Source organism: Nerophis ophidion, linkage group LG04 (assembly GCF_033978795.1).
Source record: "Nerophis ophidion isolate RoL-2023_Sa linkage group LG04, RoL_Noph_v1.0, whole genome shotgun sequence".
NCBI classification, from domain to species: domain Eukaryota; kingdom Metazoa; phylum Chordata; class Actinopteri; order Syngnathiformes; family Syngnathidae; genus Nerophis; species Nerophis ophidion.
Window position 1 is genome coordinate 53,607,856 of NC_084614.1, and position 26,681 is coordinate 53,634,536.

Below are 26,681 nucleotides of genomic sequence, written 5' to 3' on the forward strand. Positions count from 1 at the left end.
TGAAGTCCCCCAGTAGAACGAGGGAATCACCTGGGGGAGCACTCTCGAGTACCCCCTCGAGTGAATCCAAAAAGGGTGGGTACTCTGAGCTGCTGTTTGACGCGTAAGCACAAACAACCGTCAGGACCCGTCCCCTCATCCGAAGGCGGAGGGAGGCTACCCTCTCGTCCACCGGGTTGAACTCCAATGTGCAGGCCTTGAGCCGGGGGGAAACAAGAATTGCCACCTCAACGCCAGAGTGGAAGAGAGTCCATCCCCTCTCAAGAGAACTGGTTCCAGAGCCCTTGCTGTGCGTCGAAGTGAGTCCGACTATATCTAGCCGGAACTTCTCCACTTCGCGCACTAGCTCAGGCTCTTTCCCCTCCAGCGAGGTGACGTTCCACGTCCCAAGAGCTAGCTTCTGTAGCCGAGGATCAGACCGCCAACTGCCCTGCCTTCGGCTACCGCCCAGCTCACATTGCACCCGACCTCTATTGCCCCTGCTATGGGTGGTGAGCCCATTGGAGGTGGGAGCCACGTGGCCTCGTCGGGCTGTGCCCGGCCGGGCCCCATGGGTACAGACCCGGCTACCAGGCGCTCGCCATCGTGCCCCAACTCCGAGCCTGGCTCCAGAGGGGGGCCCCAGTGACCCGCGTCAGGGAGAGGGAAACCTGGGTTCTTTGTTTGTGTTCTTTATAGAGGTCTTTTAGCTCACCTAGAACCATTTTGCCTTGGGAGACACTACCAGCGGGCATAAAGCCCCCGGACAACATAGCTCCTAGGATCATTGGGAAACGCAAACTCCTCTACCACGTTAAGGTGGCAGCTCAGAGAGGAGCATATTTTTTATTTATTCCTATTATCAATATTAAATGTAAGGAGCAATAATTTGTTTTAACACTACTGCTACTACTGTAATAATAATCCTGACATTAATATCTAATACAGAGCAATAGGCCGAATCACCTCTCCATATAAAATAAGACAATTATATATTAAACGCAGTCACGGGGAGAACATGCAAACTCCACACAGAAAGATCCAGGAACAGGACAAGCGGTCGAAAATGGATGGATGGATGGAAACTTAAGCTAAAAATATGAACTATTTAATAAAAAGTAGCTGTCGAAAACATTTTGAATACCAATTATGTATAATAATATAACAATAATTCAAATATCTTTTGATAATGATTTTATTTTTTTTATTTTGTATTATTTCAATATTATTGCAATTGTAGTAATAGTAATCATAACAATAATAATATTTTTAATTTTTTTATGGTCATCATTGTTATGAAAATTAAAATATTTCTAAATAAATAATAATATTGTAAGTTAATTAAATATTTTAAAAATATTTATGAAAACCGTGAATTAATTATGAATTATTATTATTATGTATGAATGGACTACTGTAGTAATATTTACAGTGCTATTTTTTTGTAATGATTATTGATAATTACAACTGTATGAACACGTCCTCTGTGCCCTAATTCAGGCTCTCTGGCTGCTATGAGTCTCTGGAGGGGGGCAACACTGGAGACGCCGTGGTGGACTTCAGTGGAGCTGTGTCTGAGGCTATCAACCTGGAGGCCGAGGCTTACTACAAGGACCAGAAGAAGCTAGACCATCTCCTTGAAGACTTACTGAAGGTGTACGACCGAGGTGGCATCATAAGCTCCTCCATTAAGGTCTGTGCTGTGTCCTTGTGGTGGCGCGGTGTGGTAATTGAAGAGAATTCATCTGCAGGGGATGTTAGATGTTTTTCTTTTCTTCAGGCGGAACCTCATGAAATCGAGCTCAAAATGGCTAATGGGTTGGTGAAAGGTCACGCGTACTCTGTGACGGCAGTAAAGAAGGTGCGTCTGGGTCACGGGCTGATAGCCTACTTCAAGAATGACACCATCCCGATGATCCGCATGAGGAATCCATGGGGAAAGACGGAGTGGAATGGAGCCTGGAGTGACAGGTGAGAACAGAAAGTTCATCTTACAGCTTATTAATATTGGTAAAAAGTTATTGAGAACCACAGCCTTATAAAGAGAGAACATGACTGTACTTAATACTGGCACTTAAGTAGAAACAATACATATTTTTGCTTGCAACTTCTGGGGCTATTTTCAGGCTACTCATGAACCATTACAGCTGGATACTATTTGCATAGTTTTGGTTACGTAATTGATATCATGGAGTAGCCAGACCCTTTGATGTTATATTTACAGTTCTATGCTTTGTCATCACACTATTCTTCCTTGTCATTACTTGTACCCTGATGTGGTAGCAGGGCTGGGCAATATATCGATATACACGATATATCGCGGGTTTGCCTCTGTGCGATATAGAAAATGACTATATTGTGATATTCGACTATACGTTCTCATGCAGTTGCTTTTAGCTGCAGGCATTACACTAAAGGCTCTTCCCACTCTTTCCTGTGCCTCCTTCTCACAGAAAAGCATACATTCTTACACACTTCACATACTGTCACATATACGCCCTCGTAGAGCAGAGAGGTAGTAGCATGGGTAACGTTAGCCGTGATGCTAGCAGAGCCGTGCGAGTGGTAATACGAGAGAAAGAAGGTGCGAATGAAGGAACAATTAATTCCAAAGAAAAAAAGCATAGGGTCCATCATCTGGTGGTGGTTTGGTTTCAAGTGGGAATATGTCGAACAGACAACTGACAACATTATCAAATGTTGGCCAAAAGCGTTGCTACAAAAAAAGTAGCATTACTGCTAATATGTAGCATCATTTGAAAAGTCACCTGCTAGAGAATGAAGAGTACTTACAACGCATTTCAACATCTCCTTTCGGTGCCACACGCCCACACCATCAAAGTGCCGAGGCAAACATTTCCAGATCAACACTGTATGAAAAAAATTGTCAACGACAGAATTTAATAACGTCCGTAGTAACCTACCATATAGCGAAAGAAGAACACTATTTGAGTTCTATTATGCAGCACATTTTTATTTGACACTTAAAATGTCTCTGACAGTCTTGCACTTTCTGTTTTGGAAATGACATGAACGTTTGTGCCACTGCTTAAGAACTGTTTGATAAATACAGTTTTGGTCAATTGACTTAGTTGTGATTTCCTGCTCTGCAAGAAAGTTCAAAAGTAGCATATATTAATGCAGTATGAAGAAGAATGTTTTAATGTAGACACATAGAATCATCATACTGCTGTGATTAGTGTTTATTGAAGGCCAAGGCAAAATATTGACATATATATTGTGTATCGCGATATGGCCTAAAAATACAGAGATATTAAAAAAGGCCAGATCACCCAGCCCTATGTGGTAGCATTACAAAAAAAAAGAAGAAGAAAAAGCAGAATATACTAGGAATGTACCGATCAGATATTGATATTGGTCCGATATCAGCAAAAAATAAAATAAAAAAGAAATAAAATAGGACGGCGTGGCGCAGTGGGAGAGTGGCCGTGCGCAACCCGAAGGTCCCTGGTTCAATCCCCACCTAGTACCAACCTTGTCACGTCCGTTGTGTCCTGAGCAAGACACTTCACCCATGCTCCTGATGGCGCCTTGCATGGCAGCTCCCTCCATCAGTGTGTGAATGTGTGTGTGAATGGGTAAATGTTGAAGTAGTGTCAAAGCGCTTTGAGTACCTTGAAGGTAGAAAAGCGCTATACAAGTACACCCCATTTAATAAAGTACTGGAAGTACAAGCAGTCTTATAGCTTGTTTACCTGTGCAAAGCTGGACAGCCAGTTAACGTTCGATTGTCCTCCAATAAATAAGCACACATGGTTGGTCTTTTCTTGTATTTTATTAAAGTAATTTACAAAAGCTAATCATGGTAGGCAATAGGCTACTAGGAACTAGCAGCTAAACAACACCGAAGCACGCAATAGCACACAAGCTCAACATTCATAAAAAGTGTCCTTAACTGAAAGTTATTGCAGTCTAAAACGCCACATTTGTCAATATTATCAAGTATCAAATAATTATGGCTTCATATGACTTACAGATACAAAGTCTCGAAGGCAAAGGTGTATTAGAAATTTTGCAGTAACAAAAGTGTCCACATTTTCCAACTCACTGCGTCATTAGCCTAATTCAATGAATTATTGTGACCATTATGTGTTGCCAAAAAAACTACCACTTCAATTTCGGACGTGGGCTCGGTTAGTAGAACAGCTGTGCCAGCAACTTGAGGGTTCCAGGATTGATCCACGCTTCCGCCATCCTAGTCACTGCTGCTGCTCCCAGTGCCACCCACACAGGTTTAAATGTACAATACCTTAAAGATGAAGATAATAGGTTTCACTATGTAAAGCGCTTTGCTGTGAGCCTCTAGAGAAAAATGCTATCTAAATATACTTCACTTCATTTCACTTGAAAATCTATCATAAGGTTAATGTTTTTCGTACCTACCATTGTTCTGATTAATTTCACTTGATCAAACCTTTTATAATCACTACAAAATAGTAAATGATGTATGATTTGGGCCGATATCGTAATAGATTAACATCGGTTTTGGCCAATATTCAAAGCTTTATTATCGGTATCGTATCGGAAGTAAAAAAAACTTGTATCGGCACACCCTACAATATATTTGTGGATGATGCTTACTTAGTTGAAGCTTTTTTTGAAGGAAAAGATTATCTCATTTCAAAATGAAGAAAGTTTTCACTGTTATCATTTTAGGGTGGACCCACTTTATTGGAGCCACTGTGGATTGAACTTTCACAGTATCATGTTAGACCCGCTCGACATCCATTGCTTTCGGTCCCCTAGAGAGGGGGGGGGGTTGCCCACATCTGAGGTCCTCTCCAAGGTTTCTCATAGTCAGCATTGTCACTGGCGTCCCACTGGATGTGAATTCTCCCTGCCCACTGGGTGTGAGTTTTCCTTGCCCTTTTGTGGGTTCTTCCGAGGATGTTGTAGTCGTAATGATTTGTGCAGTCCTTTGAAACATTTGTGATTTGGGGCTATATAAATAAACATTGATTGATTGATTGATTATGACTGTGTAGTAATGTCACTTATACTTTTGTCAGTTCTGAGGAATGGTCAAAAGTCGGCGACACGGAAAGGGGCAACCTGGGTATCACAGTGGAAGATGATGGCGAGTTCTGGTGAGCGATCGCACATCCAAAAACAATCCTCCTTTAGAAACTTCTGTGATCATTTTCTCACTCGGTTTCCACAGGATGTCTTTCACAGACTGGTGCAAGTACTTCACAGATGCCGACGTTTGCCGTCTCATCAACACGTCTGTGTTGAGCCTCCATAAGACCTGGCATGAAGTGGTGCACTTTGGGAGCTGGACCAAGCAAGCGGAGCCTCTCTTGAACCGCTGTGGTGGCTGTGCAAACCATAAGCAGACCTTCCTGCAGAACCCACAGGTATTATACAACAAACAATACACCTGTACAATTTAATTGGAGTGATTCACATGAATTATTGTGATGGACGCTGCATTAGACAAGCATTTAAAAAAGTGGGTAAAAATAACATAAAAACTACAAATAAAGTGTCCCTTCATTTTGTCATTTTTTTTTCAAAGATGTCAGAAACAAAAAAAGCTGCTTTTGAGTAGGAATGCAAACTGAACTCGGAACACAAAGGTCTGTTAGTACTATTGGGTACCGATTCAGGTAAAATCAAACAGTGCTACTGTCGATACCTTTGTTGCACGGACGTCACATCCAGGCGTAGGCTCAGCGCTGGCTCAAACAAGCAGTCAAGTGCTCAGCGTATGGTTACAATTTTTCATGCCCCAAAGCAAGAAGGAAGAAGGCACTCAAAAGTACAGACAAAATGTGCGATTTTACAAAACCCAAAACCAGTGAAGTTGGCTTGTCGTGTAAATCGTAAATAAAAACAGAATACAATGATTTTCAAATCCTTTTCAACTTATATTAAATTAAATAGACTGCAAAGACAAGATATTTAATGTTGGAACTGAGAAACTTATTTTTTTTTTGCAAATAATCATTAACTTAGAATTTAATTGCAGTAACACATTGCACAAAAGTTCGCACATGGGGCATTTTTACCACTGTGTTACATGGCCTTTCCTTTTAACAACACTTGTTTAACAACCCAACGTTTGGGAACTTAGAAGTCAAATTTTTTAAGCTTTTCAGGTATAATTATTTCCCATTCTTGCTTGATGTACAACTTATGTTGTTCAACAGTCCGGGGTCTCACTTGTCGTATTTTACGCTTCATAATATGCCACACATTTTCAATGAGAGACAGGTCTGGACTACAGGCAGGCCAGTCTAGTACCCGCACTCTTTTACTACGAAGCCACGCTGTTGTAGCATGTGCAGAATGTGGTTTGGCAATGTCTTGCTGAAATAAGCAGGGGCGTCCATGAAAAAGACGTTGGTTAGAAGGCAACATATGTTGCTCCAAAACCTGTATGTACCTTTCAGCATTAATGGTGCCTTCACAGATGTGTAGGTTACTCATGCAATCACAGATGCCGGCTTTTGAACTTTGCGCCTATAACAATCCGGATGGTTATTTTCCTCTTTGGTCCAGAGGACACGGCATCCATAGTTTCCCAAAACAATCTGAAATGTGTACTTGTCAGACCACAGAACACTTTTCCACTTTGCATCAGTCCATCCTAGATGAGCTCGGACCCAGCAAAGCCGGCGGCGTTTCTGGGTGTTGTTGATAAATGGCTTTGGCTTTGCACAGTAGAGTTTTAACTTGCACTTACAGATGTAGCAATGAACTGTGGTTACTGACAGTGGTTTTCTGAATGGTTCCTGAGCCCAACTAAGATGCATGTTACAATCCAACAGCTGGTGTGTCATTAGCACAATACTTACAGTATTAACCCTTTGTAGGGCTCAGCAGAAGAGAATACTGGTGCATCCAATTTAATGGCAAAAACTACTTCCTGACTAAGTCAACACATGGTATTTTATCAATTACTGCCATCCAGTATATTGGAATTGCAATTGGATGCAAAGTCTACTATATATGATACAGTAAATTGCATTCATGCAAATGAAAACATAAATGTAGGAAAACATAACTGTACAGCACAGCTCAGTGTTGAATCAAAACAATAAAGATTTTTTTTTTTTTTGTAGAATTAACATTTTTTTAGCACTTTTTGAACAAACACAAAACTACTGAAATTTGGCACTGTTGATTACCGGTATTGATTATTCGGTATGGGAAATTGTAACACCTGCTGCTTGTTGAAAAGAGCGATAAATGCTTTCATGTCCAGGTCTCTGTTAGAAAGCTAGAAAGCCCACAATTTTTAAATAATTGTCTGTGTTTTATTCATAGCTTGCTAAATCCACCAAAAAGAAGACAAACTCTCATACACATTTTTGCAACCCTTAACCAGTTCTATCTCACTCTTTTGATAGCCGCTTAGTTTTAGCCTCTAACAGGGTCACGGTACTGCGCTCTCTCGTCATCGCTGCGTTTTCCTCGTTTTCTGCATTGTACAAAGAGCACAGTACCGAGTCAAATTTCTTGTGTGCTACACATTTGGCCAATAAAGATGGTTCTAATTCTGATTCTGATGTGCCGGCCGGCCACAAATAAATGAATGTATGGGAAATTCTGGTTTATTCCTCTGGTTACTTACTGTGATGTAGAACTGCACTGCTTCATACTGAGAGATGTTGTCATGTTTTTTAATACTGCATTTGTTGGTGACCTCATTTTCAACTTCTGTGTAGTTCATGTTCGACGTCACAAAGGAGGCCGACGAGGTCCTCATCTCCTTACAACAGCGAGATATGAAAATCCACAGGAAGATCGGACAAGGGGAGAATATCACAATCGGCTTCAGCATCTTTAAGGTACAGAGAAAATGTTGAGTCAATCATTTGCCTGGGAATTACATTTGAAAGCAAGAATGTTTGAGAAACTTTTTTTTTTTTTTTAAATCTAATGTAAATAAAGAAAAAAAACATTCCTGATCTAAGATAGCTGATCTAGCAGAGGTGAAGCACTGGGCACGTTATTCTCAACATAGCATTATATCAGAAAGATGGTGCAAGTACGTCCAAAGTCCAATTTATTATTTGGACATGAATATGCGAGATTAACTGGGTTTAAATGTCATATGATAAACATTTGAACTGTATCAGTGTGCACATGTTGCATAGAAGGAGCACTTGAAAAAGACAACATTGTGGGTAAGCAAAAACAAAAAACAAAGCATGCAGGCCAATAATTTAGATTTGGGATGGTCATTTTTGTACATTTTGGTATTGATCCAATATCAAGTAAATAAAGGACCAATATTGCCCATACAGAACATTTTAACTTGAAATTATTCTGATTGTTTTTGTAAATTTCACCTTTAATTTGTTGATTGTAATGTGAATCACAATAGCATACAGGACCATTTTTTTCAATAAACTTATTGGTGGACCATTTTTCAACAGAAGTACAACAATATACAACTATGTAAGAATATCAACAAAACATAATTTGTGTTTTCCCTTTATCACACCTATTTGAGCAAAATAAAGTCAATAGTGCAAACTCACTAACAAAACTATACTATACTATCTTAACATAGCCCTCATGTGTCCAAGTAAATTCAGTTCAGTTCAGTTTCAGTTTATTTCGAACATGCATACGATACAATGTAATGCATTTCATATTTCCAGTTGTTTCATTACAGCACGTCCGAAAAGGAGTAGGAAGAAGCTGAGCTGATTCAATCTTACCCCTATTCATACCATAGCAATTTTATCCCATTTCTTTGTTCTCTGAAACAGAACTGTGAATGAATAAATAATAAATAATATACCATAGTAAGTAAAGAAATATCAAATACATAAATAATGTTTATCTCAAAAGAAAAACAAAAAGGGTTCAAGAGCATCATCATAATTATTGTTGTCTACTTTGTGAATACTTGTTTTGGTGCTTTGTTTGATTTATTTGGTTAATCCATTCCATAATTTAATTCCACATACAGATATGCTAAAGGTTTTAAGTGTTGTAAAAGCATAAAAATGTTTTAAAGTATATTTTCCTCTAAGGTTATATTTCTCCTCTTTTGTTGAGAAGAATTGTTGTACATTCTTGAGCAGCAGGTTATAGTTTAGCTTTGTACATAACTGTTTGCAAATACACCAAATCATTTCATTTCAATATTTTTGATTTAATATATAAAGGGTTTGTATGTTCTCTATATCCGACATTATGGATTATTCTAATTGATCTTTTTTGTAAGACCGTTAGTGAAGGAAGCACACATTTGTAGTTATATCCCCATATTTCTACACAATAACTCATATACTGTATATATGGTAACACTAGCGAGCAGTAAAGACTATGAAGCGATTTTTGGTCCCGAAAATGTTTTACTTTATTCATTATTGACATGTTTCTCACTACTTTCTGTTGTATATTTTTTACATTAGTTTTCCAGTTAATTTTATCATGCGTGCCGGTAACGAATCCCAGGTAAGCGACATTTTAACACCTGCTGTAAACAACATACAGTGGTACCTTGGTTTTCGTTGGAAAAGGTTTAGCGAAAATTGAATGGACAAAAGCCGAAGCAATTCTACCCATAAAAAATGTAAATCCAGTTGATTTGTTCCAGGCACCCAAATTATTAACACTGAACACATTTTATAAAGAATAATTTGAGTTCAATATGGAGAAAACAATGCAAAATACTTCTAAATTATGAAGGAAATGTATAAATAAGGACGGCGTGGCGCAGTGAGAGAGGGGCCGTGCGCAACCCGAGGGTCCCTGGTTCAATCCCCACCTAGTACCAACCTCGTCACGTCCGTTGTGTCCTGAGCAAGACACTTCACCCTTGCTCCTGATGGGTGCTGGTTAGCGCCTTGCATGGCAGCTCCCTCCATCAGTGTGTGAATATGTGTGTGAATGGGTAAATGTGGAAGTAGTGTCAAAGCGCTTTGAGTACCTTGAAGGTAGAAAAGCGCTATACAAGTACAACCCATTTATCATTTATAAATGAACGTTTGATATCACTTTTACTTTTATTGAAGACTGGAAAGGGAGGAGCCACGTGGAAACCAACTTCATACTTTGCTATAAGTTCAATAGTTTTTAATCTAAGTAGTGGCACTTGCAAATTTATTCGGCCCCTTGATGGCTTAATTTGCAGTTGTTCTTAATATATAAAAAAAAAAAGTACAGAGACTTAATCATTAACATGTCCGATTCTTTGTTTGGGCTCTCGATTCCATAGAATGACAAAAATGCAAAATTTTAATCGAAAACCAAATCATACAAAAATTGGGGCATACAAAATCAAAGGTACCAACAATGTACCAAAATGAACAAAACCACCCAAATATTTGTCAAAAATAAATGGAAAGGAGTCGGAAAATATCAGTTTCATTACAGCAGTACTGATCCAATACTGATTCTACAGTACCTTTTGGTGTCGATACTATTATATTCTGGACCAATCATCCTACCCCCAATTTCTATAGTATGCAGTTATTATACCATTTTACCAATGAATCATTATTATAATGGCTAAATAAACAAGTTAAAAGTTGAGCAAGGGATTGTCATCAACATGCTTCACGCATCTGCGGCGAGGATCACAAAGAGGGAAATGGGAAAGGCTGGGCTGTGTGGACTCGGGCCAAAAAAATGTATTGTTTTGGCAAAGGAGCAGGGACTTTTGTTCAAAATTTGGCCTTTTGTCGCGATTACGGTTATCTGATCAAATGTGACCTTTTTAAGGAGACACTAAATCATACTAAAGAACGCTATTACTCAAATGCTGATCATTTCAAGCTGAAAAAACACACAACGAACCTAGTTGCCTGACTATTTTATATCAGTTGTATCAGTATTTTGAAAATAGAGCCAACTACTGTATTATGCAGGCATGCACAATCTAAGAAGGCAGCACTATATCTTCAACCCACATTATACTTTTTATGTTTTCTGTAAGTTCAGTTGATACGACATCTAGCTATGGCCAAACTCACATTTTATACTTTTATCATGCTGACACTTTTCTGGACAGTGTAGTTATTGCCACAATCAACATGTCATGTTCAGAAGCAGCTGTCTGCACAAGGCCGGCTGGAATTGTAACTTTTATCTCTTCGTGTTAATGTCCTTGATATGATACAATGCAGATGGTGGGAAAATACTTACTTAAGCGATATTTTAATAAGAATATGCACATGAGCAATACAACCGGTCATGAACTACACGTGGACGAAGGCAATGCTTGCACATTTGCTGTAGCTGAATTAACCACACTTGGCAGCTTAAACACTACTCACTTCCTGTAAAATTATAACTAATTACTTCTTTGCCCTGCCTAAATAGGTTATATGTCATTCACATCCAAAGACAATGGAAAATATTTAATATATACCACATATAAATATAATTTATATACTTATATATGGTACTATCACAGGGTAGTTGCAATAATAAATCAACAATAACTGCTCTTTGTCATGTGGATATTACTGTTTTTAAGTATTATTAATGTAACCATTGTGCAATCTTTTAAATTGGTTCTTTGTACTCTTTACAGTGACACACATTTTCTGGTTTGGTTATAAATGTTAATACTAAAATGCAGTGTATAAAATATGAATTGTAAATATTTATATGATGCCCGTTTTGTATGGATTGTCACGCATATCTATTTGGAACCATCAGAAAAATAATAGAAAAAATTGGAAAGAGAAAGTAATGTAGCCGAGTGTCCTGGGTTCACATATTCTGGGTACTGATATAATAAAATAATAAGGGGAGTCATGAGAGCAGGTCCGGTCTCCACCACTTCTTTAATGTTCTCTCCTTTACACCGAGTCTAAGCGCACCTTCTTCAACAACCCACTTTTATAGACCTCTTACGTCACAGCCCTACGGCAACTCTGGAGGGACAAAAGACCTCCTCCTTACCTAACATTTCTCTGGTAACTTGGGCATACTTGCCAACCTTGAGACCTCCGATTTCGGGAGGTGGGGGATTGGGGGCGTGGTTGGGGCGAGGGACGTGGTTAAGAGGGGTGGCGTATAATTCACCAACTCGAGTATTTCATATATATTTCATATATATTTCATATATATATATATATATATATATATATATATATGAATGAAATACTTGACTTTAAGTGAATTCTAGCTATTTTTATTTATTTTATTATATATATAAATAAAATAAATAGTTGAATTTCTGACGGCACCTATCAAATACACAGTAATAAAAACACAGTTGTTCTACTAACTGTACTATGCTTGCTGGTTACTAAAAAACAACAACAACACTTACCTTTCGCTATTTGAGTAACCTTTGTTCTGCCATTTGCGTATTGGCGAGCGATCTCCGAATCCGGGAACATCCTTCACGGATTTGTTGTAGATATCCGCAATTGAGAACGGGATGTTGCTTCCAGCTATCAGCATAGCCATCTTTGTCTCAGCATAAGATACACCATCGGGTCTCCATTTTGGGAGGTGGGCCATAATACTGGGTTGTGAACGATGCTGCGCTGCGGACGCTTTGTGCTTTGCTGACTGACAGTTCATGGCCGATTATATCCGTTCACCGTGTTCAATGGAGAAGTCTATTCTACAAAATTTACAGGCAACATACCCCTTCACCTTCAAACTCTCCTGCATAAACTGAAATTATTTTTTCCCAATCGTTTTTGGAACTTGCAAGCGTATTTCTTCATTTTGCTCATCGACAGTGTAATATATTGGGTTGGAGTCAATAACCAGGCGACGTGATGAAGTTACGTCTCTTTACTGTGGGCTTCAGAACAAACTCCCTAATGCATGTTCCTTGACTGCACTTAAATGTAGAATATATTTACATTCTATTCTATGTACAGTAGATGGCAGTATTGTCCTGTTTAAGAGGGTCACAACATTGAGTCCCGGGAGGTTTTCGGGAGAGGCGCTGACTTTCGGGAGTCTCCCGGAAAATCCGGGAGGGTTGGCAAGTATGAACTTGGGACACCCTGAACTGTTTGTTACAGTAAGAATGGCTTTATTCTTGTCTTACACTAGGGGGAACTAAAACACTCATCTGTCAACTCTCACTCAGTAGAACTTTCCATCAGTATTGCATTGAATCAATCACCTAATTATCATCCCTTTTGGACAGGTGGAACTAAACAGGAAGTACAGACTGCACGACATCCTGACCCAGAAGCTCGTGCAGACGTCCACATACATCAACGCCCGTACGGTCTTCATGCGATGCACGCTGCAGCAGGGCCGCTATGTCATCCTGCCCACCACTTTCAAACCGTACACTCTGGGGGACTACATGATCCGACTCTTCACCGACGTGGACTCGAGCTGCCGGTACTTTGTCATTACTAACGGTATTCATCTTTGAAGGTAATAATCTCTGGTGCTTCCAGGGAGCTGACTGAAGATAAGCCCAGGGTGAGATGTTGGAGTTCTTTCCTGGGATACCCACAGGCCGTGACCCACGTGTATGTGCACTCTGCTGAGGGTCTGCAGAACCAGGACAGTACAGGCGGTTAGTTCCTTCCTGCTTTCAACTCAAAACTCAACAATGAATCCCACCAGCTGTGTTTATATTGATTGTTTTTTTGCTCTTTGTTCCCCATGCAGGTGCAGACCCTTACGTGATCATCAGCTGCGAAGGCCGCTCTGTAAAGTCTCCCATCCTGAAGGACACTTTGACACCGGAGTTTGCAACCAGCGGTGTTTTCTACAGGAAGAAGCCCAGGAAGCCTCTAACTGTACAGGTAAGATTTTAAATGCATATGCAATTGATAAGTAGTAATCAGGGGTGTCGAAGTTGACGGCTAGGCGGGGATGTTGTGCTGGGGAACCAAAGCATTTTGCAAAGTTTTAATAAAGTTGTTTTCTGTCATAAAGTTATGTAAGTTAAAAAATAAAAATAAAATTGGCCCTAGTGTGTGAATGTGAGTGTGAATGTTTTCTGTCTATCTGTGTTGGTCCTGCGATGAGGTGGCGACTTTCCAGGGTGTACCCCACCTACCGCCCGAATGCAGCTGAGATATGTCCCTACACCCCGCAACCCCGGCGGTAGAAAATGGATGGATGGATGGATGGATGTCATACATGTTTAATTACTGAACAATGATAAGGTTGCTTAAACCAAACTAAGAATGTTAAAGGCCCCTTCTACACTAGGTTATACAGGCTTTATCCCACCTAAGCTTAACCTTGTCCACACACGCACAATGCCGTCGTTTAAGACTTCCTCCCGCCCTCCGTTCGCCTGCGCAACGCGACCTAGGACGCATGCACTGAAAATGCGAACAACATAGTCACCTCCTGTGTTGCTTTGTGTGCAAGCTCTTGAATTAAATGTAACTTATCTGAACAGTATCCAGTGTTGTGGTATTTCAATTAAGTGGAATCCAGTATGCTGTGGGGCCCTATTGTACTGAATCACACCTGTGACATCATAAATTAATCAAAGTAAACAATGTGATAAAGAACATTTTACAACAATCAATGTAGGGATCTAGATATCAGGTGAGGAGACTCCTCACTCTTTTGCCTTCACCTTCATTGTCCATTCCTTTTTGGTGACTTTATATATTCTGGACCTAGACGTTGAGTCCGCAACATACATGGCGGACAATAACTGATACAGTCTGCTTTGCCAGTCCAAATGCATTCACTGTTTTTTTAGTCTTCCCTCGTCGGCCAGGTAATACACAGCACATACTACCTTTTTTATCACATTCACTAGTGCCCGTATTGTCGTTGTCTCTCGTTCGACAAAAGGACAACGTTTTTTGGTAAGTAGAATCAGACTATAGAATAAGACTACCTACACCCCCATCAAGAACGCAAATTGGTTCATTCCACCTGAATAGCCCAAACTTAGCTTTGAACACTTCCCTCAACACAGACGTCATAATGTCATCAAAGATCAACTTTAAGTTTCCCCATACTGCACAGACATTTTGGTACCAGAATGAGGTGATAGAAGACAGGTAAACATACAATAAATTCTATCTGTGGCAGCGTAGGAGAAAGTGATGAACAAGTTTCACTTTTGCATCTCATCGCCCGTAACTGTGGTGCATTTAAGGACCCTCGGTTGAATTTAGAAACAGAAGTGTCACTAGGTTTTAAAGTTGGGGGTACTAATAATAACAATCAATATAGTAATTTTGCATTGTTATGATTCGTATTATCCACTGATGATTATACATGAAACAGCTAATCTTTACTTGACACTTTGAAGTAAAGGAAAACTTACACAGCTTTATAATCAGTCATATTCACGTGATTCATTCATATTCTGGCCTCATTATTTTGAATTTGTCGGCACTTATTTTGTATTGTATAAGGACGGCGTGGCGTTGTGGGGGAGTGGCCGTGCGCAACCCGAAGGTCCCTGGTTCAATCCCCACCTAGTACCAACCTCGTCACGTCCGTTGTGTCCTGAGCAAGACAGTTCACCCTTGCTCCTGATGGGTGCTGGTTAGCGCCTTGCATGGCAGCTCCCTCCATCAGTGTGTGAATGTGTGTGTGAATGGGTAAATGTGGAAGTAGTGTCAAAGCGCTTTGAGTACCTAGAAGGTAGAAAAGCGCTATAAAAGTACAACCCATTTAACATTTATTTAGGTGGGTTTTCTAAAAAATGTTTAAGTCCAGTGGATTCTCAAACTTTTTTCACCAAGTACCACCTCAGAAAAAACTTGGCTCTCCAAGTACCACTGTAATGACTAACATTAAAATACAGTAGCGTAGTAGGCCTGAATACTCATTAAAAACAAAGTAGGGGTTTTATTTAACAAGTATATTTAATATAAGTGGCCACTGCATTACACACAGAATATAGGAGACTAAAACACCTTTTTAATTTTTTTCCATTTTATTTGTATTAAGGATTAGGTCTTATGTTATGTTCCACATGTAGTTGATTCAATGTTTAACAGATGATGTGGTTTCCCATAGCCTTGAAGGCATCATTGTTACGTGCAGCTTTCTCTGCCAGTGTTCGTCGTTGTTCACGTGTTCTGCGTGTTGATTGGCTGGGAAAAGACAATATAAGCGTAGAATGTGGCAAACATTCGGTTCCCACACGTGTTGAGTGATACAAAAGACGGAGGAAGACAGTTCTGTTTGAGTCTTCATTGTTTATTTTGGCGTCGACTCAGGCCTACAGTAGTCGGATTGTAACGACTTCCATTGAAGCTTGATAAACTTTTGAAAACGACACGAGTCACATCATTACCATAAAAAAAAAAAAAGTAAGTAGATCTTTGGTGTACCACTAGATGGGGTCTGCGTACTAGTGGTACGCGTACTACAGTTTGACAATTCTGTTCTAGTCGATATTGCCAAAAGTATTTGGCCACCTGCCTTGACTCACATATGAACTTTAAGTGCCATCCCATTCCTAACCCATAGGGTTCAATATGATGTGGGTCCACCTTTTGCAGCTATTACAGCTTCAACTCTTCTGGGAAGGCTGTCCACAAGGTTGCGGAGTGTGTTTGTAGGAATTTTTGACCATTCGTCCAAGAGGGCATTGGTGAGGTCACACACTGATGTTGGTCTCCGTTCTAATTCATCCCAAAAGTGTTCTATCAGGTTCAAGTCAGGACTCTGTCATCCATGTCTTTATGGACCTTGCTTTGTGCACTGGTGCACAGTTATGTTGAAAGAGGAAGGGGCCCGTTCCAAACTGTTCCCACAAGGTTGGGAGCATGGAATTGTCGAATATGTTTTGGTATCCTGGAGCATTCAAAGTTCCTTTCACTGGAACTAAGGGGCCAAGCCAAACTCCTGAAAAACAACCCTGCACCATAATTCCTTCTCCACCAAATTTCATACTCGGCACAATGTAGTCCGAAATGTACCGTTCTCCTGGCAACCTCCAAACCCACACTCGTCCATCAGATTGCCGGATGGAAAAGCATGATTAAGCACTCCAGAGAATGCGTCTTCACTGCTCTAGAGTCCAGTGGCGACGTGCTTTACACCACTGGATTCGACGCTTTGCATTGGACTTGGCTTAGATTAAGCTGAATGGCCATGGAAACCCATTTCATTAGGCTATCTGCTTAGTGTACGTGGGCTAATTGGAAGGTCACATGAAGTTTGGAGCTCTGTAGCAACTGACAACCTCTTTGCACTCTGTGCTATCCGCTGACCCCTCTCTGTTAGTTTACATGGCCGATTCTTCGTGAATGAGTTGCTGTTGTTCCCAAACTCTTAAATTTTCTCATAAAAAAGACGACAGTTGACTTTGGAATATTTAGGACTGAAGAAATTTCACGACTGGATTTGTTGCACAGGTGGCATCCTATTAAAGTTCTACGCTGGAAATCACTGAGCTCCTGAGAGCAGCCCATTCTTTCACAAATGTTTGTAGAAACAGTATCCATCCCTAAGTGTTTGATTTTATACACGTGTGGCTGGGCCAAGTGATTAGGACACCTGATTCTGATCATTTGGATGTGTGGCCAAATACTATTGGCAATATAGTGTATGTTAATCCCATCTTTTCAAGTCAAAAACTTAATTTTGTTTTTTTTCATGCGTCTTAAAAAGCCAGCTTTAACCAAATGCATGCAGTGAATCGCTTTTTTAGTGCACGTTTGGTTTAGGTTTGAACGGGGGCCCAGAATTCAGTAGCAGTACACACAACTATTGACTACATTCACCACAATGGCAACAATGTACTTTGTCTAAACTGCTGTGTTTTTCAAACGCTTGCTTGACTTCAGATCTGGAACAGTAACGCAGTACAGGACCAGTTCATGGGCCAAGTGATGCTTTCCGCTTCCACGAAGGACACCGCTGATCCCCAGAGGCTGCAGCTGAGGAAACAAGGCCACAACATGGCCGATGAGATGCCGGGGAGCGTCACTCTAAGGGTCGTCACTTCCTCTCAACTCACCGCCATGTGAGGGCTCGCCCATCGACTGAACTGTGAAACTATGACGAGCACAACGTGCCTATAGCCTCATGATGACTATTTGTAATGCAGGTAATAATATTGCACAATAACCTTTTTTTTATATAACTCGTATATAACTTTTTACAGTGAATACTAAATATTGTATCACACTAATATGTGAGTAAGGCTACATTCTGATGTGGTCAAATTAATCTTGACTCTCCAGACACAACATTAGAAGTGCACTTGTATCCGATAGTATTGCCTCTATTTTGTTTGCCGTTTGCAGTGCACTGCATCATACTGAGGGCTAATACCTCACTACAATAACATGGAACTAAGCATTATTACTAAGGGTTGCTCAAGCCGATAAAGATGTAAGATATCCGTTTGATATCAGCAAAAATACAATTGTTGTATTATATTGGCTCCCATATAAGTGCCGAAACAATCATGTCAAACACACAAGCTAGACATACTAAGTAAATGTCCTTAACTGAACAATATTCCAGTCTAAAACATGACATTTGTAAATACAAACAAGTCTCAAATAATAATAGTTGTATTTAAGGTCTCCAATGAAGAAGCATATTAGAAAGTGTCCAGCAACAAACGGTCCCACTGTGATGAGTTTAAGTTTTGTTGCCCACTGTGATGAGTTAAAGTTAAGTAATTTTTGTGGCCACTAGGTGCCGACAAATACATTTACCACTCCACTTCAATTTAAAGGCCTACTGAAATGAGATTTTCTTATGTAAACAGGGATAGCAGGTCCATTCTATGTGTCATACTTGATCATTTCGCGATTTTGCCATATTTTTGCTGAACGGATTTAGTAGAGAACATCGACGATAATGTTCGCAACTTTTAGTCGCTAATAGAAAAGCCCTGCCTTTACCAGAAGTCGCAGACGATGACGTCACCCGTTGAGGGCTCCTCACATCCTCACAGTTTTTAATGGGAGCCTTCAACAAAAAGAGCTATTCAGACTGAGAAAACGACAGTTTCCCCATTAATTTGAGCGAGGATGAAAGGTTCGTGTTTGAGGATATTGATAGCAAAGGACGATAAAAAAAATAAGTAATCAAGTTTTTAAAAAAAACGCGATTGCATTGGGACAGACTCAGATGTTTTTAGACACATTTACTAGGATAATTCTGGGAAATCCCTTATCTTTCTATTGGGATGCTAGTGTTTTAGTGAGTTTAATATTACCTGATAGTCGGAGGGGTTTGTCCACGGGTGTCTTGAGGCCAGTGTCTGATGGAAATCGACAGCAGTTGTATGAATAGCACAAGCTCAGCTGATCTCCGGTAAGTGGCAACTTTTTACCACAATTTTCTCACCGAAAACTGCTGGTTGACATTTGGTCGGGATCCATGTTCGCTTGACCGCTCTGATCCATAGGAAAGCTTCACCTCCGGGAATTTTAAACAAGGAATCACCGTGTGTTTGTGTGGCTAAAGGCTAAAGCTTCCCAACTCCATCTTTCTACTTTGACTTCTCCATTATTAATTGAACAAATTGCAAAAGATTCAGCAACACAGATGTCCAAAATACTGTGTAATTATGCGGTTAAAGCAGACTACTTTTAGCTGTGTGTGTGCGCAGCGCTACTATTTCCTAACAGTCTGTGACGTAACGCGTATACGTCATCATTCCGCAACGTTTTCAACAAGAAACTCCCGGGAAATTTAAAATTGCAATTTAGTAAACTAAAAAGGCTGTATTAGCATGTGTTGCAATGTTAATATTTCATCATTGATATATAAACTATCAGACTGCGTGGTGGGTAGTAGTGGGTTTCAGTAGGCCTTTAAATAAAACATAAGCCAGCTAGTAATAAGCAGTTTAGTGTTATTTCTTAGTAATTGCACATTATCAAGCATTTTCAACATTCTTCACTTCAAGTAAAGTATTATGTAAAGTATGTATGATTCATGCTGCCGTTGTATAGCATTAATATCGGTACCAGCTCTAATATCAGTATCATATTGGAAGCAAAAAAGTTGTATCGAAACACCCTTCATCATTACCGTAATCATTTTGACACAGATCTTGTAATGGATCATCATCACTTTAGATTGTGTCCATGGGTGTGTTGACAACTAGCATTCTCTGCAGTGAAACATGTTTCTAATGATTTATCAATAACCGCCAAAAATTAAGTGTTTGAAAAAAAAAATCTTGTTATGCAAAATGACAAATGTCCACCGCAGAGGACGCTGGTCCTCAGGAAGTCAGCCTGCAGCAAAAGTTACAGCACACAGCCTCAACACGTTACAGCGATGCTCGTTTCCTCCTTTTATTTCACTCCAGTTCCCAAACTGTGATGTTTTCTTTTTTTTGTTTTTGTTTACACTCAAGACACAGCCATGCACAATTCAAAGTTCAAAAAGTCTATTGCTTCAACCACAAAAATACTTTATGCAAAACCTCATGTCTCCCATCGCTCATTTTGTCCTTTTCCAAAGGCGAGGAGGCGGGTGGGGGGTGAACAGGTGGTGGTGAGGGGGTGCTGCTGAAGTACGCCGGATTGATCAGCAGTTTTTTTTTTTTTACAAAGCTAGACAATAATAAGAGTAAGAAGTAGAATAATTTAAAAAGTAACATTTTTTTGTCTTTGTTCCATTCTCTTGATACACATAAGAGGAATTGTCACAGCACGTGTACAGATTGACAGATTGAGAAGATAGGAATGTACAGGAGCGACCACACAAAATGGTGGCGGTCAGAGTCTTCCCCATCTTCACCTTGGTTTTGTGCTCAGAAGTCCGCACGTGTACTGGACATGAGTACTCTCAGCGAAAGGTCCTCACAGGCACACAAATACTCGGGTGTCCCAAGACAGAAGTGTGTGTTCTTTTCTGCCATTTGCAGGATGCAACAACATTTATCATAATGCAGCCTGCAGATTCTTACATAAATTTGCCACAAAAAAAAAAAAAAGGGAGGATTGGTGGAGAGGCGGGGGCGGGGCTTGTCACCCCGTTATATTTACATACATACATATTCTAACAATCTTAACCTATGTGAATGATGAGATACACTATTGGTTGTTTAACATGCATGACTTGTGTTGCATCACTCCTTCATCTGGTGGACCTCTGCTGTACAAACATGGGGGTGAGCAGCTACCCTGCACCTCCTGTCACGGTGGAGGCCTGGCCTGAGGTAGCGCGCACACGCGCGCACGCACGCACGCACGCACGCACGCACGCACGCACGCACGCACGCACGCACGCACGCACGCACGCACGCGCGCGCACACACACACACACACACACACACACACACACACACACACACACACAGTGTCATTGGATGAAAGGATATTTTGGAAGTGCGTTGGAAGACAAGAACGCGCACACACACGCACTAGTGTAGTTACGTGGGGAAAAGCGACCTCCACAAGTCAGTATGAGAACACACATTTCCAGACTCCACCAGGAAATGGTGATACAAGTGCTTTACGCGTCGTCTTAGCCAGTTCCAGGTCGGAAACGGCTGTCAAAGTGTCCCAACTTGTCGGAACTTACAAAGAGCAGGGAAGCAAGGAAACAGCATATAATGTAAACGTAGGGACACACGGTAGTGATCATGGCGACACTCTAAATAGTTTGTCTGCGTTAGCGCTTATAATAACAATATGACTTAGAGTATACTTGGTTAAAATTCAAGTCAGGAAATGTGAATAGAGTATTGTTGGCGCTTTTTGAATGCATCATCAGATTTTTAGGGCAGAATAGTGAGTTCCCATTGGCGCCGCTGTAAGCTGACTATTATTTACGTTTGTTTAATATTTAGAATGCACAAAAAAAAAAAATCATCCGTCGTCATGTCTTTCATGATTGTGAAAAACAGGCAAAATTCCCCCCCCAAAAGTGCAGTTCCCTTTTAACAACGAATAGATAGATAGATCGATCGATCGATCGATAGATAGTACTTTATTGATTCCTTCAGGAGAGTTCCTTCAGGAAAATTAAATAGTCTTATTTAAAAAGCATGCTGCTCAAATTTATACACTATTTTAAAATAATGTATACAGCTGACAATGTAGAGACGGATTTATTGTCTTAGGATTAAGTATTCGTATCTGTATTGTTGGAAATGAGATCAAATGAAATAAAATAAGAATGCAGCCGGACCAATTAAAAGACTCAAACCCAGTTTAGTTATCCCTTGTGCACCCCTAGGCCCCAAAACAGGCTTTACATGTTACATTTTTTGTGTAAGATGATTACGTTTCACTTGAAGGTTTTTCCCCATTTTTTTTCCAATAAGATATTATTTTTGGTTTTGAATTGCTACGTGGTTAGCTATATCAACAAAGTAAGCACACTTTCTCTTAAGAACTTTTTTGGCACCATTGACTCCCATTATAACAGTTTTTTAGCAAACTAACCCTGGTATATTAGTTGTTTTCCATGAAAACCTAATGGATCAAATGTTCGTCCATTTTAAAAAACAAGAACATTCTGTTTTGGTATAAATAACCTCCAGATAGCGCCAGGAAACCATGAGCATATTTCTTTCCGCTTTGATGACTTTAACTGGGCATAATTCTCAGAGCTTTGATGAGCGTAAATGAGTTAAACTATCATTAAACCGCTAAAATGCAATAAAAATGATCTCGGGCAGTTATATAAAACATGACAGCTGTATGAAAGACTTGTGTGAACTCAATAAACTCAACCAAGTCCTGCCTGCTTTCTCTCATTGTCGCTCAGGGGGCACAGTTTTTCTGTCGACTGTATCAAAATCAATTTTAATAAATGACTGACCTATTCGACACTTGAATTACCTGACCTCAAATATTTTCCTCCAACCTATTTTAAGAAATATTGTAGTAGTGTAACGATTGATCGATACATCAATTGATATTCTTAAATTTCAAGTATATCGATCTGTGCTCGGCAAGTTTTGCTTTTTTGTATCCATAATTCATTTATACACAATTGATCTTACAATAAATATCAGGAATATGAGAAACTTCACCTGCAGTGTCCTGTACTCAGTATCTATTTCACAGTCACACTGCTTAAATGTTTTGCTAAAAAGTTACTGAACTTTCAACTCGCTGAATTGTTTCGTATCATAACGCTCTTAAAAAAAAAAATAAAAATAAATTATCATCCCTGAATCATATCGGCAACCATAATATCAAATTGAATCGTTAAAACAAATCGTTACACAACTAAAATGTTTCATAATTTGCATTTTTCCGTTATTTATGACATTTTATTGCTAACAGACGAATGACACTTTTATGAGGGGATCTCTTTTGGATCCTCAGTGTATCGTCTATCTTGTATGGCCTGTTCGCAAAATTTACACAAATGCAAGTAGGGCGCCAAGTTTCCAATGTATTTGACACAACGTATCCCGCCCTCTTACCACTTCTCCTACGTAATGACGTCATTACGAACGTACGCAACAGATGCACGCACATTTGCTTTAGGCGCTGCTAGCAAACAATAGCAAATAACAATTTGGATAGCTAGCATTAGCTGTACATTCCATCATATAAAACAACATGACTGCAAATTGTTGCTTCTCCCGAACTGGTCTTGTACGTGTACACAGGTTTCCTACGTCGTAAACACCCATCAAACCATTTCATAAACTGTGTAATTGTGAAAAATATAGAAAATTGTCAAACAAATGAGTTCTGTTAACCCACTTATGGCAACAAGCTACCCAGTAGTGTTCTTATGTTTTTTTGCTTAGAAAAATGTTACTGTAAGGAAATTGCAAACCGCACCTTTAAGGTTTTAAGTGTGTTAAATGAACCTTGCTTTCCCTCTGTAACTACACACACACACACACACACACACACACACACACACACACACACACACACACACACACACACACACACACACACACACACACACACACACACACACACACACACCTACTCATACTGAGTACAGTGACTGCAGGTGTGGGCGTGGCCTGTTCTAGCACCGCACACGAGAAAACACGACCAAAAGCTCTTCTTCGAGGGCGTTTTTGTCCTCTTTTTTTGGTTTTGAAGCGACTGTTTTCCCCCTTACAGAACATACACACACACACAGACACACACTAGTGATGGATTGCTCTACATGTACATGAGCGCAAATAAAAACGTGTCCTTTTTAGTAGCAGCACGGGGCCAAGAGGCTGCAAGGCCGACATCCGTCCTACAGTACGTAAAAGCAAGGGGGAGAGAGCTCCACTCGGACCCCCTCCCGCTTTGTGCCGTCACATGACCCGGCCTGCACGCACAAGCAGGGCTGCAGACTTGGGTGAGCATAGAGGGCGCCCCCTAGCGACTGCTGTTCTTTATGGCTTCCTTGGCAGCTACAATCAGAGGCGTTAGGCTGGACAGCGGCTTGGCCAGCTTGAGGAAGGAATGCTGCGCGCGGAAGGAAAGAATACAAATGTGAGACGGGTGCAATAAAACGAAGATGAAGTGTTAAGTATTAACATATGGCCGTCACGCTGCCATTATTGAAACAAACGCTCCAAATAAAACCCCGAATAGCCAATAGTAGTCTGAAATGAGTGTCTGAATTTGAGTTATCATGAGGGGTCAACATTCATCTGCAGCTATATGAGCTGTAAAATGTTGGCTGTGCTACTCAGTGAAACTCTTGGAATGTTGTTTACAACAAACTCAACACTATAAAAGACTGACTGACATAGCAGTTTACTTCTTTACATTGCTTTACTTTCTCACTTTCTCATGCACTCCAAATCATAATCAAAATGTAAAAATTAAGTTGTTGTATATAATGAGTTGTCAAATTGGTATCGCCTCCAAACAATCCCCTTGGAAAGCTAGTAATTGTGAAGTAAACATTTAAAACCCAACATAATTTCTTCCTTAACAAATGTTGCATTGTAACTATTTTGTGGGAATCCTTCAAAATAGTGATTAATTGTAACTAGGAAATAAAATCTTTCAAAGAAATTAACTGTAAAACTTTTTATTAAGCAAAGTATATAATATCTAAAAGCTGAATTTTGTGGAAAAAAAAAGTATTTGTTGCCTGTCCCCTCTCCCTAAAATTAGACTTTATCATTAAATATAATTATTTAAATCAGTGGTTCTTAAACTTGTTTCACCAAGTACAACCTCAGAAAACACTTGGTTCGCCAAGTGCCACCATAATGACCAACATTAAAGTACAGTAGCATAGTAGGCCTATAAATTCATAAAAAAACCAAGCCGATTTTTTATTTAACAAATATTTTGAAAACATAATATGGCCACTGTAAGATTGCACACAGTTTGAACAGTAACACTGTGTTTGAAAATTGAATTTAGTGATTGTTTAGCATACGGCAGTTTGAGAATATGGAGGGTCGGATAGGACATATTTAAACATTAACTTAAATGTGTCATTAACCAATTATAATTGGAATGAAATACGTTAATGTGTTATAAAATGTGTCATTCATTTATGTAATGCGAAATTACATTAATTTATGTAATATAGAAATGTTTAATGATCTAATCCCTTAATCGATTATTTCAATATTTAATGATTTTTTTAAATTATTTCATTTAACTTTGTGTAAACGCTTTATGAACTTATTTCATATGTCAAATCCCTCCAAGTAAGAGTCCAATGATTGCTTTGGTCTGAAGCCTGGAACTTTGGAAGTCTTTCAAAACATGGCGTCGATTGGGGATATACTCATACTTTTTCCAGGAGTTGGTGGTAGATATTTTAGAACTTTGTGTGTGGAAGGTAGACACGCTGACTCAGAACATGTAGCAGTTAGAGAAATGTGTTCACGTTGTCGGGAGTTACTTCTGCACTTTCAGACCAAGATACTTCTACGCTTCTCTGGTCGAAGTGGAAGTGTTGGGTAACCAATCAGGTGTTAGGACCCGGCCACTGACTGAGGGCTAAGCTTGACAGGTACAATAAGATACAGGTTCATGATATCATGAAATAATCAAATATCGAAATAATTTAAAATTAATATTTTAATAATAAATTACGGAAGTTTTTGAATTAAATAAATTAATGACATATTTATGTATTTGATTCCGCTTATAATTCATTAATGACATTCACCTAACTATTTAATTTTGTCTCATTTGACCCTAATGCTGACACGCAAGTTAATGAAATACTTTAATAGATCTTTAAATCATGAAATAAATTGTGAAATAAAGAAACAATGAAATATTGAATTAAATAATTAATTGAACATTGAAATATTTAATCTAAATGATTAAATAATTATTGAATATTTAAATAATCAAACGATTAGGAAATTAAATGTACTTTTACAATATAAAAAATAATGACACATTTTAATAAACAGATTTATGTATTTAATTCCGTTATAATTAATTTATGACACATTTAAATATTTAAAAGATTCATTTATTTCTGTCCCATTTGACAGTCCATTTATGTTCCAAATTTGTTTTCAATATTATAACTTTTTAAAACAACAATTTATTTATTTATTTGTGTCCCCGTGGTTTCACTCAGTTCTGTTACCTTATGACACGTTACCCCCAATATAAATATGGAATATTCCATGAATCACATGGTCCACAAGAAGTTGTGCCACTCAGCTCTTCTGCAGACAACAGTGAAAAAGTACGTCCAATCATTTTTATGTATATTTGATATTTCAACTATCACTTGAGGGCTAAAATTTTTAGGTAACAGTCCATCCATTTTCTACAGCTTGTCCCTTTTTTGGGGCCGCAGGGGGTGTCATGTTACCTAAATCATTTCTGTGTTATTTAATATCTTTTAGCTGAATAACTGTAATATACTTACTGCCAACATGTTATTAGCATAAATGCCAT

At 39.3% G+C, this 26,681-nt stretch overlaps 2 protein-coding genes across 9 annotated transcripts in view; one reads left to right on the forward strand and one right to left on the reverse strand.

Moving 5' to 3' along the window:
* The window catches only part of LOC133551521 (calpain-5-like), a 35,629-nt gene extending 15,340 nt beyond the window's left edge, over window positions 1-20,289 (forward strand). For all 3 annotated transcript variants that reach the window (XM_061898307.1, XM_061898308.1, XM_061898306.1), the window contains exons 5-13: window positions 1,480-1,672; window positions 1,760-1,950; window positions 5,010-5,087; window positions 5,162-5,357; window positions 7,674-7,796; window positions 13,091-13,293; window positions 13,353-13,474; window positions 13,570-13,706; window positions 17,682-20,289. In XM_061898307.1, coding sequence (XP_061754291.1) covers window positions 1,480-1,672; window positions 1,760-1,950; window positions 5,010-5,087; window positions 5,162-5,357; window positions 7,674-7,796; window positions 13,091-13,293; window positions 13,353-13,474; window positions 13,570-13,706; window positions 17,682-17,864 — 1,426 coding nt within the window. In that variant the 3' untranslated portion in view covers window positions 17,865-20,289. The remainder of the gene's footprint in view (window positions 1-1,479; window positions 1,673-1,759; window positions 1,951-5,009; window positions 5,088-5,161; window positions 5,358-7,673; window positions 7,797-13,090; window positions 13,294-13,352; window positions 13,475-13,569; window positions 13,707-17,681) is intronic.
* LOC133551523 (serine/threonine-protein kinase PAK 3) overlaps window positions 20,146-26,681 on the reverse strand; it is a 62,433-nt gene continuing 55,897 nt past the window's right edge. For 5 of the 6 annotated variants that reach the window (XM_061898314.1, XM_061898311.1, XM_061898315.1 and 2 more), the window contains one exon: window positions 20,146-24,254. In XM_061898314.1, coding sequence (XP_061754298.1) covers window positions 24,165-24,254 — 90 coding nt within the window. In that variant the 3' untranslated portion in view covers window positions 20,146-24,164. The other variant, XM_061898316.1, reaches the window with a different exon arrangement.